The 21,370-nt window shown below is 44.3% G+C and overlaps 2 protein-coding genes and 1 long non-coding RNA gene across 3 annotated transcripts; 1 reads left to right on the plus strand and 2 right to left on the minus strand.

Moving 5' to 3' along the window:
• Nucleotides 1-198: 198 nt before the first annotated feature.
• On the minus strand, nucleotides 199-14,277 carry STK38 (serine/threonine kinase 38). The gene is made up of 14 exons (XM_065649756.1): nucleotides 14,059-14,277; nucleotides 12,207-12,339; nucleotides 10,278-10,329; nucleotides 9,998-10,120; nucleotides 9,561-9,644; nucleotides 8,875-8,998; nucleotides 8,046-8,200; nucleotides 6,735-6,837; nucleotides 6,079-6,140; nucleotides 5,421-5,538; nucleotides 5,126-5,249; nucleotides 4,313-4,408; nucleotides 3,980-4,074; nucleotides 199-3,292 (listed from the first exon to the last, which is right to left on the minus strand). The coding sequence occupies exons 2-14, from the start codon at nucleotides 12,335-12,337 to the stop codon at nucleotides 3,162-3,164; spliced, it is 1,398 nt and encodes a 465-aa protein (XP_065505828.1). The 5' UTR covers nucleotides 12,338-12,339; nucleotides 14,059-14,277; the 3' UTR covers nucleotides 199-3,161.
• On the plus strand, nucleotides 12,020-20,449 carry LOC135997258 (uncharacterized). Its single transcript, XR_010607380.1, has 4 exons — nucleotides 12,020-12,084; nucleotides 13,311-13,483; nucleotides 15,443-15,533; nucleotides 20,321-20,449. It is a non-coding gene; the product is annotated as an uncharacterized LOC135997258 (long non-coding RNA).
• Nucleotides 15,990-17,241, minus strand: LOC135997257 (parathyroid hormone 4-like). Its single transcript, XM_065649765.1, has 2 exons — nucleotides 17,153-17,241; nucleotides 15,990-16,371 (listed from the first exon to the last, which is right to left on the minus strand). Exons 1-2 carry the CDS (start codon nucleotides 17,239-17,241, stop codon nucleotides 15,990-15,992), a joined length of 471 nt encoding a protein of 156 aa, XP_065505837.1.
• Nucleotides 20,450-21,370: the final 921 nt, after the last annotated feature.

A 21,370-nucleotide genomic window follows, 5' to 3' on the forward strand; every position in this document is an offset into this window, starting at 1 on the left:
AGCACGGGCACATTCATGGCTGCGGAGCATCTTTTGGAAATGCAGTCTCATACCCAAGCCTGTAATTCTAAGTCTAAAGTTTAAGTCTAAAAAAACCAAAAAAACTCTGAGATTCCAGTTTGTGAAACCAAAACATGCCAGCAAAACCATGTTTACTAAGAGGATTTTATTTACACAACACAATGCAAAGATTGTTCCATAAAAAGTTGGCTCCCCTAGCAACACACAATACACTTGCCAAATTTTACAGTGCAATTTAGTAACAGCTTTTAAATATTTACAGAACACTTTTTCAACTTAGAGGTTAAGGCAGACCCAGGGCACAGTGATAAGAAACACTTGGTACGGTTTTGTGAACTGGCAGTGTAGCTCATGCTCAGATCCACTGGAAAATTCAGATTGGAATCACTCCTACAAGTCCAGCAACTGCTTGCAGCTTAAAAAAAGAGCTAAAAGATACATAGGACCTCAATACACAAGCCAGCAGCTGAGAAAAATGTTTGGCTAACACAGGAGATGGAACAGGCATAAAAAATCTTGACTTTGATAGCAGTCAAGTGTGGATCCTGGAAAGACGACAATGTATTTTTTTTCCTAGTGTTGGCAAACAGCTGTTTTAGGAAGGTGACTTGTAAGTGTAATACAAAATGTGTGTCCAGGAGGACAATGATATTCAGACACATCCACCTTCTCCTGAAAGACAAGAGGGGTGAGGTGCCCAACTGCTCCTTGTGCCTTCAAAAAGCTTCCTTTAACTCAAAAAGTGAACAGTCTGAGGTTTCTGAGGACTTTAAAACGCATGCACTAAAAATGCACAATACATACTAATAGGGTTTTTTTTCACAGCAAGTTATCACAACTTATAATTGTATAGCTTCTTCATCTTTGGTATTTATAAATAAAAATGCCAGTCCCTTTTAGCAAAGGGCTAATAATGCAGCTACTCAAAATAATTTATTCCTAATCCACAGCAGCTTTAAAGAATTTGGGGATTTGGTGGTTGTTGGTTGTTTCTTTAATTTTAAGGCAATAACCAAGCTGTTAGAAATTTTTTTAAATGCTTTGATCTTAATACCTCTTAGTTTTCCAATGGTTTATAAGGCAACATTTTCAAGTGGCTAGAAGAAACTGTGGGATAAGGAGGTGGAGCAGTTTGAGAAGTTGGTATCAGTCCATAAAAAATACAAAAGGAGCACAAGTGATATTACTGAGTAGTTGGTAAAAAGCCTGATCCTATATAGATCATTACTTCAGTTAGCCCTTGTCATCTGAGTAAGCCCTACTGACTACAGTGATTGGGTACGTCTAATTAAGGCTATTTTTGCATTTCAGGTCTGTAGGATCCAACTGGGATCTCAGCTGCTCATGGCAAGTCATTAAACTCTAGGACACACACAAAAAAACCCCAAGGGGTGGTCAGGGAAAGGATGTTAATGAATTATCACCCAGTTTTAGCTCCACAGGGCACTGTCAATCCCCCAATCAGTCCTTCATGATGGCACTCGGTCCAAAAGACATCTAGGTAAAAATTCCCTAAAAGCACCTATTACAAAAAAAGAGTTGCACTACAAATCCATTTGCTTTCATTTCTTAATCTAGGAAGTTAGGACTAAATCTAACTGAAAGCCTTCCTTTTACTTTGAAACACTGCTCTAGCTTTGTTTTAAACGGCTTTGTTTTGTCTGTGCTACATCGTGTTCAGCACCAACAGAAGTTTGCAAGAATCCAAGACAGTTCAAATTGATACACACTTTTAGAAACCTCATTAAACTGATATTATTTAAAATCTAACTGCAAATTAAAGATTGGAACCAGGCAGGCCCAAAGGTTAGTGCCACCTGCCCCTGGAAGTGAGGAGTTAACTACAAACCAGGTTCAAAGGGGGGCTCATGATCATAAAAAGGAACTACCAAAAGCTCAACAGAGGCAGAATCCTCCTTCCCAAAATGCAGGCGTGTTCTGAGAGATGTCGAGGCAAGGAAAGGCACTTTGGGGCTCTCCTGGAGAGCATCCTGATCCTAACTGAATGTACTTTTTGAAATGACACTAGGCAATAATCAAAGAGTGGACAAGGTGGGTTCCGCTGCCCCAAAGGTGGAAAACCACAGGGCCAGAGGGTTCAGCCCCAGCAGCACGAGGAGCTCTGTGCGGAAACGCAAGACTCACGGAGGAATCTGATCCTGTTCTGCCCAAACCAAGAGCAAAAAAAGCCACAGAAGATGGTTTTGTCTTCAAACAGCTGAAGATGCAGCAGGTCTTAGAAGTGGCCAAAAGATGGCAGCAGCAGGAGCACCAGGGATCAGCTTCAATGAATTTCCCTCCCTCTCTGCTCTAATTCCAGATCGGCTTGTGTGAGCAGCTGTAGTTTTTATCATCTCCATTGTTTAGAGGTACGTCTTTTCATACAGCAACCGAAAACTGTTGGCTTCGTGTGGGAAGGGGCCCGTTTCTGCTGTCACTGGCTAGAAAAGAAAGAGTTGCACATTTTTTTGAATTTAGAAAAAAATATTAAATGGCTTGAGGGTCTTAGTACCACAAGTAAAGTGCACCACAACTGGAGGCCACTGCGGCAGCGCGGAGAAATGCGATTAAAGAGGCTTCTGAGTGGCGTTATAAAAAACAGCACTACAAACTAAGGTTAAGGCAATCCAAGTTGTGTCCTACTAGATAGTTTACTGGAGAGTTGTCTGTCTCAAGCTTTAATTATTGCTTTGTTTCCTCTGCCCTCAACTCCTCAGCCACTGGGAAACAGTGCTGGCAGAATTGGCGGATTGAGTTTGTCATTTAATGCAGGACTGGCAAAACAGTCCCTATCAACATCGCATGCTTTGCAATGTCAGAGGGAAGGCTTGCTCTCATCTCCCGCTGGACTGTAGAATCTGGGAAAGAATTTTAAAAGAAAACTGAAAACTCTCGCTCTTGAAGCAGCAAAACGTGCTTGCAGCAGAGATGACGCAAATATTTTGTGGAATTTTTCAATGGTGCAGAAAAAAAAACTCCTTAGTAACAACCAGGGTGTGTAACAAACCAGGGTCCTGAAGTCTTCTCCAACAGTTGATAGCCCTCAAGTTTTCTTAAAGAAAAAAAAAAAGTTCTAGGTATAAACCCAAAGTACAGGAACGGAATTCCACGGCTCAGAAGCTGTCCCAGGTAGAGATGTGTTACTTTCCTCCTTTCATATAGGATGGTATCGCTCCTCGGGCTGTCAGACCTTCGAAACGCTTGTAGGTGTAATTGATAAAAACCCAGTCTTTGTTCTTGTAGTCAGTCTCTGGATGGTTGCCTGTTGCCACTGATAACACAGAGAAAAAAAATAACATTATCCTTTGAAGACTGCAAGGTTTATTTTCTTACCAAACACTGGATGTGGAGTAGGGGAGAGTCAGAGAATCATTTTGGTTGGAAGAGACCCTTAAGATCATCCAGTCCAACCGTAACCCAACTCTAGCACTAAAACATCCCTAAGAACCACATCTCTACGTATAGAAATAAAATGCCTCTAAAGAAAGAAATATCATAAATCCATGCATTCGCTTTCATTCTTCAACCCCATGGAGCAAATGTCTGAATATGCTTTGCCATGTAAATACCAGGATCCTTTAGAGATTTACACCAAAACATATCATCCCTGCTGTCCCACCCCCTCGCTCCCCCTGTACTAAGTGTTAGACACGGTACCAAGAATCAGCCGGTACCAAGAGGTACTCGCAGTGTTGGGCTCCCTTTCTGGGAGCTCTGCTGCCTCTTAGAGACACCGCTCCTCCAAAAGCTCTGGCATTGTTCACAAGTCTGCATCCCATCTCCCGAAACCCAAATTCCAGCTTCACATGCACCCCTGCACCACGAGACTGCCAAGCTGAGAATCTGATAATTACAAAAGATCTTAGCGGAGGCGAGGTTTTATCTGATTAACAGGAAAGTTACATTATTCCATCGGAGAAGAGGAAGGATTGTTTACGTGCAGAATCAAAGCATTTACCTGTTGGTTTAAGGATATCAGATTCTGGGAATTCATCAAAGTTTGAGGTATCGTCAATGCTTTTAATTTCTATTGAAATTGCAGCAGGTCTCTCTCTGCCAAGAAGAGCAGTTTCAGCGTTAAGATCTCAAAGGCAGAAGCAAGCAGGATTCAGCCACTTTCCATTTCTTAACAGAATCGAAGACTGAAGGTACCTAAACCTTAGCAAGCTTCAGATAAGGAACAAAATACTCTCACCCACACCTAGATATGATAAATGCCAGTCAAGCTGCTCCTTTCTGGCTTTAAACAGGCCACAGAGAAGAGCAGCTGCTATTCTGCAAAGCATCTTACCTGATATGCTCCCAATCAACCCCTTCAAAGAATGGGTTACTCTTTATTTCCTCCACACCAGATGCACCAATTCTGTGCTCCCATTCACAGCAAAATCTGAGATGGAAGGAAGAATGAAAATGAAGGAAAAATGAAAATGAAAGCATTCCATCCAGAAATGGAACGGCTTTCTGAACTGGTACTACTACGGTTTCTTAACATATAAATGGAGAAGGTCAAGAACTCCCACCACAAAACCAACACACAAAGTTATGCTCAGGAATGTCATGTCAAATGCTACAAATAAGATGTGGTATTCTTCCGCAACAGCATAATGTGCCCTTTCTATTTCAGGACCATGCAGAGCAGGACAACATATAAAGCCTGAAAAGCTAGACATTCATATTTCTGTCCTGAGAACAGAGAAGTGATTGAAAATACAAGAGCAAGAGGCAGAATGCACTGACATCCATCTGTATGCTCCAGTGCACACAGTGTCAAACCCGTTGCTATTGTAAGAAGCTGTGGCAAAAAGATTTAAGTTACTTCCATGAGAAGCTCGCAGACAAAATAAAGAATGTTCGTATTTTGCCACACTGGCAGCACTCCCATGGGAGCTCCTTTTTATCAGAGTTTGGTCAGGAAACCACTAAATGACCTGAGACAAATGCATTTGACGAGGGAGTTCAGCATTTGATGCGTGTGCATAACAGTACGTAGCTGTCACAAGCATCAAGGTTTTATCATGTGAAACAACCTATGAGAGGCACATAGGACAGTCTGTAAGACAAGAAAATTAGTAGTATATTAACTGGCAAACCATATGGCTGGCACCTTAAAATAAGATCCTTTGCTTTATCGGATATTGGAACTTCTGGAGGAAATGTCAGAGTCTCCTTCCAATTCATTACTTTCTTATACGTTTCCTGAGGAGTCTCAGAACAGAATGGCGGGTAACCTGGAAAGAAAGAAAAAGACAGTCTTGTCTAATGCAAAAATAGTTCCTGTAGTTACTGAAGTCTAGAAAAACCTCACAAACCACGCAGGGAGTGGATACTTTGAGAACCCAACCCCAAGCACGTACGCACAGCCGATCCCGCACGGAGCTCACACGCGGCCGGTTTCTTACCGATCAGCATCTCGTACATGATGACCCCGAGCGACCACCAGTCACAGAGCTTGTTGTATCCCGTCTGCATGAAAACTTCAGGGGCAATGTAATCCGGAGTACCCACAGTGGAAAAAGCCTGGAATAAATACCACTAGTTACGTATCTTTAGAGAAAACTCCCCGATATGGAAGTGGGAACTTACGCAACTATGGTTATTTTGAGGAAGATACCAGATTGTCTCTAAAATCTTTAGCAAAGTTGTTTAAAGTCTTTATATTAAGATACATAGAGACAAAAAGCAATGTGTTCATGTGAAGGAGTCTTAAAATACTGTCAGGGAAACGGGGAAGGTACCACTGTCTATATACACCTTGGAGTGGGTCATTAAGCCTTTGTTATATTAAAAGTGGCAAGAACTGTTAGTTGTAGCTGGAAGGCATCAGACACCAATTATAAATAATTACGACAGTGCTGTCTCTGGCACGTATGTCACCAGCTGTTTAACAGATGGATGAAGGACAAACCGCAGTCATTCCTCTTTTTAAAAGAAAAAGCAGGAATGTTTTATTTCAGCATTATTCAGAACTCTGAAATGGATTAATGTCATTTAAATGTGTGCTATTCGAATGCAACAGCTCAGCAGCCGAGAACCTTCCCAAGCAGGTGAAACACTCACCAACTGCCGTCTATTTCTCTTCCAAGTCTCTGCTTTCCTTTTGGAATTCATGTTCTGAAAAGCTAAAGAAGATTGGAATATATGTGACTGAATGCTACTGGTCACCCAGCAGACATTTTTCCCCCAAAACCATTACACTAAAAATCAAATTTACGATATCAAAAAAGGTACCAGGGACTCAGCTGTCCTGGTAAGAGGTTACAGTCCCCGGGTGCTCATCACTGGCCCATATGGCCAAAGTTTATCAAGCCTTTCATTAGTGATCCATCCTTTCAGGGGTTTTTTTTTTTAATTCCATGATCAGTGTTATTCCCCTTGAGAAAATTACTGAATATTCAAAGAGACTGTGTGCTCACTTCTAATTTCAATAACACATGAGATACAGCTAGCACCTACCAAATCACATGAGTTTTCATTCCAGGCTTAGTACACGTGCAAAGAAAGGCTACAGCAGAGTCTGTTTCAAAGACAAACTTGTGGAAATGAAGATGGTTTTGTACATTCAAGTAAGTGAAATTATTTTTTAAAGACGTTTTGCAGAAAATCAAAATTACACTTCAAGATGCAATGTTGATTATCGGATCCCCCCAGCAGCCTTGTAACCTCACACTGAAATGAGTTAAGTCACCAAGAGCGAGTGAGGCCAAGGAACTTACTGAAGTCACTAGGAAGACTTTGGTTCAAGTTTCTATAAAATTCTGTTCTGTGGGCTTTCTTTAGTCCGGTACACAGACCAAAATCTGAGAGTTTCACGTGGCCCTAGAAACAAAAACAAAAAAACAAGCACAGTATGAGATATTACCATAGCAAATAAACTTTTCTACTTTTTCCCCTCCCTTTATTTTGTGTAATAAATAGATGCTCTCTTCTTGCATTCCTTGTTTTAGCCTAAGACTGGATGTGTACATAGAATCAAGCTATTAATATTCTTATCACTCCACAGGGAAAGCCCAGTAGCTGTTCGCTTCAAGCCACCTCTGCTCCTGGAGCTCCTGATGGCTTCGAGAGAAAGGAAACGTCTCCAGAGGGAGCTGTCGGCCCTGGATTGTGCATTGACTCCAACAGGTAAAAAGAAACAATTTAAATTCACAGACTGGATCTGTCCTAGTGCATAACGTGACCACGCTGACTACGTGCAATTTTTAGATGTATATCAAACTATAAATCCTTTTCAAAGTCCTAAAATTATCTACATCCAGATGTAGACGTATTGAATTACATCAGTAATTCCAACAGTGCATTATTAGCTGGCAACTGGTGAAGTATAATAATTTATTGCTGGCAAACGTTTTCCAAACAAGCAACATTCTAAATAAACTTGTAGTGAGCAATAGGAGGATAGTGAGATAATCAAGCTTTCTGCAGACTGCCTCCAATAACCACCTTGAAGCAAGTGGGTAACCTGGCCAGCCTTCAGAAACACGGCCCGATTCCGAGGGAGACAATAACTCTGTTTTCCGTCTCACTAATGGAACAGCGACGTCCTTCGCGTTTGATACGATCATCAGCCCCATAGCTGGTGAGCGTAACAGATGTGAGACCAAAAGGAAACAGCTTTGACTAAGAGGGGAGAACTGAAACTGTGTTTTAAATTGCAGTTGAAATAACCAAAAATAGCTTCAACAACCGTCAGAAGAGAGCTCATAAGTGAGATATGAATACAGCTGGAGGTGGAGGAGAGGACTTTTCCTGGCTTGGGTTTTTGGTTTGGTTTGGGTTTTTTTTTGGTCTTTTTGGTGTTTGGTTTTTTTGGTGTTGGTTGGCTGGTGGGTGTTTTTGGTGTTGGTTGGCTGGTGGGTGTTTTTGGTGTTGGTTGGCTGGTGGGTTTTTTCCTCCCAGGCCCTCAAAAGCTAAAAGGAACAGGGCTAGAAGCAGCATCTTTTTTCACAACTGTCAACGCTAAGTCAGGTCAATAGCAAAAATTCCACGACCTCTTTACTACGCCCCAGCTGGTGCTTGGTCCATACCTTGCTATCCAGAAGAAGGTTGTCTGGTTTTATGTCCCGATGGATAAAACCCAGCTGATGAATGGAATCGATGGCCAGCACGGTCTCAGCTATGTAGAACTGTGTCTCTTCTTCTGTTAGAGTGTCTTTTTTCATCAACAGTGTCATCATATCACCTAGAAACGCCCCCAACAAATAGCAAAGGTAAATACACAAACTCCACTCCCGCTAATTTTGAAGACGCTTGCAAAGAAAATAATTAAACCTATTTAAAACCTCAGGAAACCTAAACTGATTTCATATAAAGTAACAGAGCTCCCCACCAACTCTGTGACAAACTCTCATAATTCCCCTTGTTATCACTGGATGTGGAAAACTTGTACTGTAGTTGCTTTTAACTGGGATGGGTAAATAGCATAAAGATGCAATATGTACATGTATAGAAGCATCCCTTAAACCAGAATCAGCTCTGGACTGCCACTCCTGCCTAAACATCTGAATCACACATTAAAATAGGTACTTTCAGCTCCAGAGCTGTTACACAAAACAGATTGCACTTGTGCGCTGTCATCTCGGAAAGCATTCTTGTGGTTTCATTAGTCACATTTATTACAGGCTTTCAGTATAACTTTCTTCTTAAGTGAATTACAGCCGCATTATCATTCGAGGACAAACATCATCATCATCCTCTGAAAAAAGGACCTTCAAAGTTCCTCTTGCCGCGAGCTAGCTAAAAGCAAAAGGTTAGAAAAACCAAAAGCTGGTTCTGATCTATAGGTCCATTGCATTCGTAATTAAGTTAGAAATCCCCAAAGAAGAGGAAAGCAGCCTCTTGATTTCGGGTGGTTACCTCCGGGCAGGAACTCCATGATCAGGTAGAGGTTCAGCTTGTCCTGAAAACTGTAGAACATTTTCACAACCCACAAACTGTCTGCCTCCACCAGAATGTCCCGCTCCGCACGGATATGGCCAACCTGGAGATACACGTGTGCATCCCATTAAATACAACTCTCTGGTTTATTACATGCATTTTTTCTTTCACAGACAATTCAAGTATTATATCGAAAAGCATCAAATAGTGAAAAGACAGCGGTCAGACTTCTACACGAGGGCAGAAACACCATCAAAACTTCAATAGTTACACTCCTCGATATTTTCAGGTAATAAAATGGCATCATATACAATCAGAAAGGCATTAGAGGTTGTTTGAAACCCTGTTCTGAGCACTGAGTTCCATACAACAGCCTGTAACTACTCCTGTGAGCCTCTTTAGATGAAAACTGGATATTCCTCAAACTTCTGCATTGCCTCAAGGAATGTTTTAATTTAAAAAAAAATCCCACTAGAAGACAGGTCCTTATAAATTCACGTGAGATTTTTCTGACCTATTTCCTCTATTAAAAACCACCACCACGTGATTTTTTAGCTAGTAAACCTGGTCCACAGATGCCTGTTACTCTCTACACGTCACAATTACCTCCCAAGTCATGTAAACCATGGACAGGAGCAGCATCACTACTCAAGGTGACTATTCACCTGCTCTTTCTCAAGCATATCGGCTTTACGTAGTATTTTCATGGCATAAACGTGCCCCGTGTCTTTCTTCTGGACAAGTCGCACCTGGGAAGCACAAAAACCTGAGTCAAATACAGCGTTATCACTACAACTCTTGGCAAATTTGGGTGTCAAGCCCTTGGCTTCCATTTAACGAAATCACATCAGATTATAAAGATAAAAAGCACTATACAGCGCGTGGTAATGGTAAGCAAGTTCTGCGCATTCATGTTTCTTTAAAGCACATAATATTTTTAAAGCAGCATTCATTAGCTATAAAGACAGATGCATGTGACTGTTAAGCTAAAAATCAATTTGCAGGTTTTAGAACATTTATCTTTCACTTGTATAAACTATGCAAGTCTTTAACAAATACCAGTGCCATATGAAAATCTGTTTAATCGTCCTTCCGGACTTACCTCTCCAAATGCTCCTCTGCCTATTACTTTTAAAGACTCAAAGTCCTCCAAACCGAGCCGTGTTCTCTTTAGGCGAAGAAACTCTGTTTCCTTCTGTGCATGTGCTGACCTCCGGATTCTCTTCTAGAGTTTAGGCAAAAAAAACCCAAAAAACACAGTGAGAATTCTGCAGGTGGGCTCCAGAGATCCCAGCAATTCCAAGTAAAGACCCCAGATACCAACGGATAAGATAAAATCACTTGTATTTAACCATTAAGATAACTTTCCCCATATTCATTACCTCTTCATCTTTTAAGCCTTCTTCTTCCATCATTTGTTCCAGCTTCTTTTGCCTACAGCAGAGACAAATTGGAAAAATACAGGTTGAATCATTAAAGTTGTTTCTTAATCACATGCCCATATCCGACACCTCGGGCCCGCGCTCGCTGTGAAAGGAGGATGTGACGGCCGCACGTAACAAGGGTAAACGATATATAAGGAGACTCAGACACGAGATGAATTTTGAAGAATCTAATCTTACAGCTTTCCCATTCTAGCCTTGCCCTCTTAATTTTGGCAATCGAAACCTGCCTCAAGTTTCACTTCTTACTCAAGTGTATGTTTGTTTTATACGAATGTATCTTGAGGAGATCTGGGTTCTTGTCTCTCTGTGACAGCTGGGCAAGTCATTTAAGGCCAGAACCATAATTAATATTTAAACACCAAAGTCTCACTTATTCCCGGGAGAACTGGCTACTGAAGCACGGCTGTGGGTCTGGACTGTAATTTCTCTGCATCTCAAACTCATCATATGCAAAATGAGAAAAGTTAATTTTTATTTCCTAATACTCAAGATACTCAAAATATTTGGGAAGAGGAAACATGTCTGTGCACATTGTCCCCCTTAAAAGAATCAGAAATATCTACAGCCTTAGTATAAAATGATTATTTGGGAGAAAAGAAAAAAAAAAAAAGGAAGCAAGACTTGAGGGAGGGGAGCGGCTTCAGGACATTTGTGATTATTGCCCTCTGGCAACTTTTCCCAACACCAATCACATTAATAGCTGGCTGACCTGGGACTGGTGGGTTTGTTTCTGGTTTGGTTTTTATTTGTTTCTGGTTTTTTGTGGGGGGTTTGTTGCTTTGGTTCTGGGTTTTTTTTTTTCCCCTCTCCATGTGTAATGTTATACCAATAAAAACACAAACATACTAACAAATTCCTTCTCTTTATGCAAGTCATTCTTCGCAAGATCCTGTTCCGGTCTCCTGTGCCACTACGCAGCTGCTGGGACGTGATAATATTCGGGGTTATCGCTCCCACAATCAGGCACATTCAATCGCTTTGCCCTTATTTAAGCACCCAGTGAGCCCTGTCCAGTCATCTCATTTCACACTCAAAGCAGCGACTCCAGTAGCAAGACGACCGCTGCAATATGCAGAATTAAATAGCTCAGCATGACCAAACGATGCTAAAATTCCCCCAAATATCCCTAATAGGTCCTATCTGAGCCAACACCATTTAGACTCCAAATTGTGCATCTACAGTCACATCTATTGTTAAAAAAGTGCTAGAACTTGAGAGTATTCAAGAAATTAGAGGGTTCCAGCCAAAGGAAAGTAACACTTCTCAGTTAAATTGCTTGTTTTATTTTGACCGATATATTGAAAGAGATGCCGTAGGTTGAGCCAACTCAAGCAGCCAGCAGGAAGTGCCAGTCCCCTCCTTGTCTTTGACAAGATCGTCTCCTTTATTGGCTGACTTGATCACACGTTATAATCCAAACTGATGCTCTGGAATGAGTTTTAAATATTACAACCAGGGACATCGAATGGGAAGAGGCACCAGAACACAGGCCAGATAAACATTTGTAAACCCTGGCTTTCTCCTTTTGAATTGTACCTGAATCATCCCAAGCACATCCCAAAGTTAATTTCTACTTAATCACATAATCAAATACGTGGGTTTTTTACAGCTTGGTAACGGTCCTGTCACTTTTGCATTTGCAGGCACGTTTCAATTTGTTTCAGAAGGAGCTCACAAAGCTCCAGCCTGAAATCCCACGGGATGCGGAAGCCTCTGGATCCAGGTGCCCATCGCAGGAGTTCAGGTACACGCTCAACCAAAATGCTCTAGTTTTGCTTTGGCTCCAAAAAACTAAATGCAGTTAACAGGTATTTTTGGCTCTTAGCCAGTTTGGAAAGGAAGCGAGAAAGGTTGTTTTTTTTTTACCTCATCTCTCGTTCTTCATGCTGTGCAATGAGGTTGCTGTAGAAGTTTTCTAACGTCACCTTTGTCATCGTAACTCGCTCCTTGGTGTGATTACTCATGGACGAGCACGGTGTCGGGCCTGTCATTGCCATGGCTGTGAGGAAAGAAAAAGGAGGAAACATTTAACATCACAAACGACAAATAACCTTTAAACAAGAGCTGAAATCAATTAAGTGATGCTGAATCACAGCGTTAAGATTTTAACAACAAACGTGAACAGCTCAGTTGTCTAAGTAGGGAAAAGTCTTACAAAAGAAAAGGTACAAGTCAAACTTCCTGTTTTGAACATTTTTGATCTGAAAATAAGAGGGAAGGAAACTTAAGAAACATCATGCCTCAAAAACCACAATTTCAGGCAGTACCGTGTTTATTTCTCCCAATGTATATTTTATCGTTCATAAATGTTAAAAATTCAGAAACATCACACTGAGACATCTAATCCAGAAGCTCCTTTTCCTTTGACCCTTACAGAAATAACTCCATCAGTTGCTTGCTGTCCGCTGGGAAATTTATCAAAATCCTGAAAGCCAGCCCGTAACAGAGCAATTGAGGAAGGAGAAAGCAAAAAGGCATTTAGTTGCTTTTTAAGCCCTCTGGCTTTTACTGGATGCTTTCACACAGAAATCTGGCAAAATCCAGAGGGCAGCTGCCTTTGAACTAATTGTAGTTTAAAAAAAACTTTAGTGTAAGTATCCTACATATGGGATCATATGTCAGAATATGCCACTTGCAACCAGTAGCAGGGCTTCAGGGCGCATTTGACAACCCAACTCTACTTGCTAAAATGCGTTCAAACGCAAAGATTTCGAGTGTAAAACTCGGTCTAGTTCTGCTCACAACATAACGCGCAGTCAGGTAACCAAGTTTTGCAAAAATTACTAGAAATTGCAGACAAACAGAGGTCAGACACACACTTCCCGTTTTTACAACGCCTGAGCGCTGGCAACATTTTACAAGTTATTCTTTTCTGTTTACTTTTAGCACATCTTTCCAAGGCATCATTCCTGTGCCTTCGCAAATCACGTCTTTTGCAGACACCAACTATTTTGTTTGCTGCATTTGCAGGTTCGTTCAGAGAAAAGGTAACAACGTGGGAGCCGGTGAGACCCTCCAGCTGTATTTCTTTTTTGAGATGGAATATGTCTTTATGGAGGAGCAGCTTCGAGTGACACCACGCGAGTGGCAGGGTCACGATCTCCCCGAGGAGATGGCAGGTACATCCCTGAGCGCTGTCACAGGTACGTGTGAAAGCCCTGCCTGTGGTTTTCACTTCCTAGAGAACAAATACGGAATTTATCTGCTAGAAGCTGGTTACACAGGGGTGCAAGAAAAGGCAAGAAAAGACAAAGTACCGGGCTGGAAGGCAGTGCCAAGGCACCTGTTGGTGCTGGGGTGCCCTTCCCACGGGGACCGGCGCTCAGAGTCACCCGACAGCCACCCCGGCGGTGGCGGAACGCGCAGGATGCTCCGGGCACCGGGGCTCCCCCGCGCCCGCCCGGGGCTCCGCGGCCCCCGGGGGCGGTGGCTCCGCGGCCCTTCGTGCGGCCCCACCCGGCGCACTGGCGGAGGGGCCCGGCAGCATCACCCGCGGCGAACAAAAGGACCTCAAGCCCCCCAGCCGAGGGGGAGGACGGGTCCCCGCCGCCGCCTCCCCCGGGGCAGGGGGGACCCCGGCCCGCCCCAGCCCCACCGGACCGAGGGGCCCGGGCTCCCCGAGCCCCGGCAGCGGTAGAGGGCCCCGTGGGGAGGGGATGCCGAGCACCGGGCGGGGGGACACGGCGATCGCCATGGCAACGAGGCGGGGGCGGCTTACCGGAGCCCCCCGGGAGGGGGGCGGCGAGGAGCTGAACGCGACGGCGGGGTCCCAGCGCCACCGAACCAAGCGAAGCGGCTGCCGAGAGGCGGGACGGAGCTGGCGGGTGGGGGAACGGGACCGGGGCCACTACAGCAGCCGCCGCCGCCGCCACCGCCGCCGCCCCCCGCACCAACCGCGACCTGGACCGGACAAGCGCCCCCGGGACCGCTAGCGCAGCGCGCATGCGCCACCATCCTCCCGGCCCCGCCCCTACCGTGGGCGGGGCTGCTAAACCCCGCCCCCGCCAGCCCGCATGCGCGGGGTGTTGGCGCCAGGCGCGGTGCCGGCGCATGCGCAGTGCGCGCCGGGAGTGCCTGGGGCGTTGAGGCGGGTGGCGGTAATTTGCACGCACTTTATGTCAGATGTGCCCATTTCCCCTGTTGGGCCCAGCCAGGGATACCAGCGCTTCCAGCCGTGGGGTGGCACGCTGCCCGCAGGCCTCTCGCAGGCCTGGGGAGTCGTGTCCTGGCTCCTTCCCAGCTTCACCGCACGCACCGTCACCTTAGTGTCCGGCCGCTGTGAGGGAGAGGTGGTTTTTTCCCCAACCCCACACAGGTTACACGCATTGGGTCAGTCAGTGGCGACCACAGGAGTGAGGTGTACCCAGGGACAGGTGACATGACACCAACGGTCACCTCAGGCTCCCAGGGCTGAGGAAACATCCCTCAGTCCATGCGGAAACCACGTCTGCAAGGACAGATAGACAGAGCGCGCTGAGGGAGGCCGGCGATTTCCCAGACGTTTGAGCTTTTCGTAGCCAGGTGCCCTGGGTTTCACCCGCGGGTCTGAAGGAGGGAGGTTTGGGGAGGAAGGGCTGAGCGTCCCAGCTCAGCAAAATCTGCTGGGCACCATAACCCGTGTGCGTCGTGGCCAGCTTCTCTTCAGGAGCATCTGGAACCGTCTGTTTCAGTAGCGGTTTGATTGGCCTTGGGAATCTAACAGGGAGCTCTGAGGAATGACACAATGAACGAAGTGTAGTTCTGTACTCATCCCAAATGTGTGCAGATACTAGCAAAGGAGGATTTTGCTTCATTTTATTTACAGAGGGTGAAAAAGGTGTTTATTATTAACAACATTAAGGAGTTTTGGGGGTTTATCACCAAGAAATACCTTCCGCACATTCAGTTGAAGTCTATCAGCATCAAAGGGATTTCAGGATTTAAAACAACGTGTGTAGTCCCCTACACGATGGAAATACTGATATATGTGTAACACATGTGACACAGATTGCATTTGTGAAAGACTGATTTTTGCAATTAAAATGAACCTTGCTTTGCCTACACAAGAGCTGGCGAGTTTGATATTAAAGGTGAATAGCAAAATCATGTGCTGCCTCTTTCAGGAAACACAGACGGCCTCGGAAAGCTGGTTTTCTGCTGAGAAAACTGCACTATGGGAGCTCTTGGAGAGGATCTCACATCAACAAGGAAAAGGTACTAAGTCTTGAAAAAAAAGGGCTCAAGTAGGGACCCTGGAAGCTGATTCTCATCTCTTCCACCAGCAGAACAAGGTGAATGGCTCAGGTTTTGGTTGGGAAAGGTGAGGATCGCTGCCAATTTCTACCTCTGTGGCCTGGCAAAGGTTTGCCACCCTGAAGGAAAACCTGAGAGTTGAGGGACTTAAACCATTCTATGTAGTGGAGAAGAAGGAAAAAAACAAACAGGAAAAGAACTACTACTGCAGAATGGGGCAGAACTGCAGGCAGGTGTGAAATAGAATCTCTCTCTCTTTAACGGGTCCCTATTTAATGTCTAGGAGTAACTAGTGCAACAAATGGACATTTTTTTTTTGTGGTTCATCTTTGCTCTAGAGCTTTGCCTTACAACATCACATGGCTAAAGCAACGGATGGACTGAGCTGGATTGAGGCTACTGGGACAAGTCCTGTGCCTAGGTGCTGGGATTCCTCTTGCTGCCCAGCTCTTTGATTTGAAGGAGGTCAAAAAGGTCTTGGGGGCTCCAGTTACCCTTTGGCGTCTTCACATCCTGCAGCAAACTCGGCTGCTTTAACGGGGGGAAGCCCCGCTCTTTCTCCATCAATTCCAGCAGCTGCTTCATCAAGCTTGAAGTCTCGTCTCTGCTGATGCTGTTGAAGAGATCGGAGGGATCTGGGCTCTTCTGCGCATCCCACATGGCGTTTGAAAGCGAAATATCCCGGCTGCTGGCGGTGTGCACGCTGCCCAGGGCATTGTGGAGCCACATCAGGCGCTTGAGCCCTTGGAACGCCCTCGCTTTGTCGTGCATGAGCTGATGCTCCGTCACAGCTCGTTTACTGCAGCAGGAAGAAGGAGCAAGTTAGGAAACATGCACGGCCGGATCTAAACTATTTCAAATGTGGCCGATTTGCCTTTGTCAAGCTGAGATGCTTCTCTAAGCTGAGGAAGGAGCGTTGCTGGTGTCTAGACACAATGCGGAGGGCAGCCCCAGCTCTTACAGAGGTTTGGGCTTTCCCAAATTTGGGTTCTTTTCAGAGGTTTAAATTCCCTTTTCATAACCTGAGTGTTCTAGGATTTCTGGGTTTGGTTCTTTCCTTCCAGAGCTGTACCTCAGGAGTAATTTAATTGAAATCAGTGGTGTGCATGTAATGAAAACAAAGCTTTATTTTCTTCAGATATACCAAAAAATTTTGAGCCAAATATTGACTGGGGAGGGCAGGCCAGTTCTGGGATGCAAATATTTCTGGATTTCAGGCTGTTCAGATAACAGCTGACTGCAGCTATAGGCTCCCATTGCAAGTTTGGATCTGAATGGGAACCTAAATATGGAATTTTAGTATGTGCCATTTCTGTGGCTTGCGTTGAACATCCTCACATGGTTTGCTACACTGTGTTTAAAAGCATCAGCTGAAATGTGGTATCCGTCACGCATCTAAAAGTGCAATTGGTCTAATTTTATACTGCATAGAAGGCGATGTAAAATGTTGTCATATCAAATGTATAGAATTTTCCTTCTGCCAGCCCCTGGAGTAAAGGACAGCAGCAGAGAATACAGCCCCTCAAATCAAAGGCAAGCAGTCTTCTAATGGTATTAAGTAAAAGGATGATATTGCTTACTTGTCAGTGTCTTGACATGTTGCAAAACAGGCAAAAAAAAGAATTGCCAAAAATGTAACCATCTGCAGAGATCTCTGGGGCAGGAACATGTTCTCTCTTCTTTAGATCTGCTCCACAGGACAAGAAGCTGACAGTGTGATCAAAAGTCTTTTTTTCTCAGTTTTTTCTTTCACCTGACAAAAGGAATTTCAGCCTTTAAGCACTGGTAAAAGTGGAGCATTGTACTGTGGTACATCATCCCACGGCTTCCCGAACACCAGACATGTGGATTTGTAACATACACCGGTAAAAGATGAATAGATATTCATCTTTTACCGGTGTATGTTGGAAACTCTTGTGAGTTTTGTGCCAGATTTCTTAGGCAGCGATCCTGATCTTCTTGTGAAATTTCTGCTAAGTTTTCATCAGACAGGTCTCTTGACATTTCTAATTGAAGTGATCTCTTGTGCTTGCAAACGTACAAGAGCGGGAAGCAGCATATTGAGAGGCAATAGTAGAAAAGGAGATTTAGGACTCCAAGCAAGGAAATGTAGAAATATATAGAAATATAGAGAAAGGCAACTTATACATTTCGCTGCAAAAATTAAGCTTGTTCTTAATAAGCCTACTCCATTAATTTGGAAGTAATTTTGTTAGACAGTGTGGTCAAATTAAACTAGACATGAAAGAACAAACAGGTACTTGTTCTGGTTTAAAACAATCTGTATTAAATACAGTAATATACACAGAAATACATATGTATTTACATGCTCTATGATACTTTAGGTTACACTAATGTAGAACTCCTGCCCATTCATAATAAGTAAGCTATACTTTCCTATTGTGATCAACAGTAAACTCTGTATTAATTAAAAAGCATCTTCCAGTTACGAAAGTAACGTTATCTACTCACTGCTGATCTCGTAGAGATCCCAGTGAAGCTCCAAGCTGCACAGATGTGTCTCCTTGCCAGTCTTGTCATGAGGTTCCAGTCGCAGTGATGCTGAGTGCCTGTCACCTCCTTTTATACCTGCCCAGAACCGCAGAAACAATAGAGCTGATCTCTCTGGCACTTTGTGACTAAGACCTTTCCTCTCATGTCAGTGAGATGCGACAGCTCCCCGTTTCCAGCGATAATAAATGATGGATTCTAAAATGTTCTGTTCAGCTGTGACTAAGGAAAAGATCATAATTTGTGGACAGTACATTATTGCTTTGCTCTCCTGTTTTGTGAAAACTTTTTATTCTGACACAGAGTGTCCAAAGATGATGCAAAAGCGATATTCAAGCCAGGGTTAACCTAGAAGAATGCCTTTGGTGTGCAAAAGAGATCTCGCTCCTTTGCTGTCCGCATGGAACTACGGATGGGACACTAATGTTGCATGGGAAGAGTCTAAATCAGCACCACCGATGAGCTCTGTAACACTGGTTATCACACAATCAGCAAAATGGGACGGTTACAGAAAATGCAACTGAGGAGCTGGTAAATTTTAATGTTTAGTTAAATCCATCAATTGGACAGTAAACAGACTTGTTTTAAATCTTGGAAACTGGGGAGATACGGAGAAGACTTATCACTGACTAAACAATAAAAATGCAAGCAGTAGCTCAGGCAAAAAGCCAAATTCTGATATGCTTTAAAACCCTTCGAGTTGATGCCATGTGAGGTTTCACACTCACTTTATGGTCTCTGACCAGGTAATTTCAATAGAATTTGGATACTCATGATGCGGCTGGACCGTGAGGCTGAAACACCAGCCTGCTTCAGGGGAGCAGTTCCTGTTCTCAAAGGGAAAGAAAGTGAATGTATGTGTCATCTCTGAAGAAAAATTTCCTGGAAAGATTGAAAAGATAATTTTCTTGGCATTATCAGAAGCTACCAATTCCTTCCACATAGACACAGCTGTGCCTTCCTGTTAAACCCAGTCTAGGTGAATGCAAACACATTGTTAAACCCAGTCTAGGTGAGTACAAAAACGTTGTCTGGACAGGCCCTGTTAGCAGCACTCACTTGACCTCATCTATTCTCGCAGCTTCTATGGACATCAAATTGCTTTTCATTCTGTTCCTCCTGACAGCTAATTTTGAGCCCCGCTATTTCAGAGCAATCAAAACAGCGTTCCTGGTTTCATTACGTGAGTTCCAATTGTTCAGGAGAGTGTCACTCATTAAAGAGAACAACGTGTATCACCAATTAAAGATGACATTTGTTAAATGTTGGTAAAATAGGGGCGCACTTCGCGTCTTGGTTTCCAGGGTAGCAGTTACACCGCAGTTACACTGAATTATCTGCCTGTGGAACCAGGGTTTCTTAGTTACGTCTTCAAGGACTAATAAGCACTGGCCAAAGTCATATCCAAAACATCTGGTCTAATTCATCCTTGAACTTTTTGAGTAATATAATGGGTTTTCATTGACTGCAGTTACTGGCATCTCCACCCAAAGAACTAATATTGTGTTAATCCAGGTGACTGCAGGCAGGCGAGAGACACTGACGTGGGGTCGCTAAATGGGCCAAACCACATTGCCATGGCCACGCTCTTCCTCTGGATTATTTCTTTCCACCCAAGGATTCAGAAGAAGTCAAAATAACTCTGGATGTGACTTTGTACCATCTGCTTGAGAGGCGTTATGTGAGGACAGGCTGTGCTGAAGTTCCCATCTGCCTTGGAGAAGCATCCGGCGCAAAGACTTACTGGCACTAACATGCTCGCAGGGGTTATTTCCATGGTTTGCAGTATTTCTAAAGGAAATACAAAATGTGTGATTGCACAGCTTATACCACAGCCACACACATACTAGTTCATATTTCTAACTAGGATGGGAACGTTGCTAATTTCACAAGGAGAAGTTGTACAAACAGCACTACCAGGTGGCATTTGTAGCTGCTGGAGATTCATCTCCGCAGAGCCCTGAGCAGCGTAGGGTGGAGAATGATCCCAATTTACCAGGGAATGAACCAGCAAACCCAGCTGACCGGAGTTCGGTTACCCCGGGGCCTCCCTCCCAGCGCACCCGGAGCCATCAAAGGTTTTTGGTTTGGCTTCAAAGCCTTCGCTCCCACCCTCCGGCTTTTCTTGCTCTTAGGGCCTGACTCCGCAGAGCCCTTTGGCGGTGGGAGTGTTGGAGGGAGGAGGGTTGAGCAAATTACGGTTTCCCAGTGAGTGATTCTTTTGTTTTGCTTTCCAGCCCTCTTCCCCAGGGAGCCAGGTGGGGGAGGCAGGGAATCTGGCTTGCTGCAGAGCAGGGAAGAAAGAGGAAAGAGAAAGCCTGGAGGCCCAGCTGAGGGGGAAGCAGGAACCGGAGGAGGGAACAGAAAGCGAAGAAAATGTGCAAACAGCCTCGATAGGGCAAAGGGGGATCCTTCTGCCTGGGATTTGAAAACTTAATTGAACAAAGACTGTACTGCACGAAAGGGATCCTGTGTCTGCAGGGAGATGGACAGACAGATCTGGTGAATCTTTATGTGCTGTTCTCTGTTACTCATCAGTAACAGGAGTGTGGGCTCCAAAAGGCTTCATGCTTCTCTAATGTAAAAATCAATTTTTTTTTTTTCATTTTTCTTTTTTCACTCATTGCTCTTAGCCTAACAGACTAAAATTCATCCGAGCTGTTCAGTGCGGTGTGTGGAAAGCAAGACACCGCCCTGTTGAGAGGAAACTGTTTGACCACACTTGGATGGTAAATATAGTTCTCCTGCGCTGCTGGTGACGCCGCTGCCCATGAAGGGTGAAGGGCTGCGCTCCCTCCCCGGCCTCCCGAACTGTAAATGACACCTCACAGCAAACCTGAGGCTTTTGCACCACCACAAGCACATCGCTACGGGCTGTCACCATCAATATCAAGCAACATCGCTGCTGTGACCACTTAAATGAGATGAAATGCAGGTCCTTGAGAGAGCAGGCTCCAGGCTTCCCCTTCCTGTAGCTCCTCTGTAGTGCTTTATTGCTGGGGGGACAGTCTTGTGCAATCCAGAGAGGCCAAAGTAACGGCATTTGTGGGGGGCAGGATCCAGGCCCAGCATCTGGACTGCGTGGGCAGTTTTTAATCCTATGCCACCATGTACTGCATCATCCCAGAGAGAACTCCCATCTTCCAGGGGATTAAAATCGAGTTGAGCAGCAGTGAGTCAGGCTCACTGTTTTAATTTTCCATTTTCTGATTTCAAGCCAGATTTACAGACTCACAGCTCTGAACGCAGCAGCAAGTGCGAGTGGATTGTCCTGCAAAACCCACCCT

The sequence above is a fragment of the Caloenas nicobarica genome, chromosome 21 (genome assembly GCF_036013445.1).
Source record: "Caloenas nicobarica isolate bCalNic1 chromosome 21, bCalNic1.hap1, whole genome shotgun sequence".
In the NCBI taxonomy this organism is placed as follows: Eukaryota; Metazoa; Chordata; class Aves; order Columbiformes; family Columbidae; genus Caloenas; species Caloenas nicobarica.

Bases quoted from the DNA above. Each gene is read 5' to 3' on its own strand.
- LOC135997257 (XM_065649765.1), bottom strand. From the start codon at position 17,241: ATGTTCCTGCCCCAGAGATCTCTGCAGATGGTTACATTTTTGGCAATT. The intron at 16,372-17,152 runs GTAAGCAATATC...TTCCTGCTGCAG, and splicing joins ACATGTCAAGACACTGACAA to TAAACGAGCTGTGACGGAGC.
- STK38 (XM_065649756.1), bottom strand. From the start codon at position 12,337: ATGGCAATGACAGGCCCGACACCGTGCTCGTCCATGAGTAATCACACC. The intron at 8,201-8,874 runs GTAACCACCCGA...GGGCGTTTCTAG, and splicing joins CATGGAGTTCCTGCCCGGAG to GTGATATGATGACACTGTTG. The intron at 6,838-8,045 runs GTATGGACCAAG...TTTTGTTTCTAG, and splicing joins ACCTTCTTCTGGATAGCAAG to GGCCACGTGAAACTCTCAGA.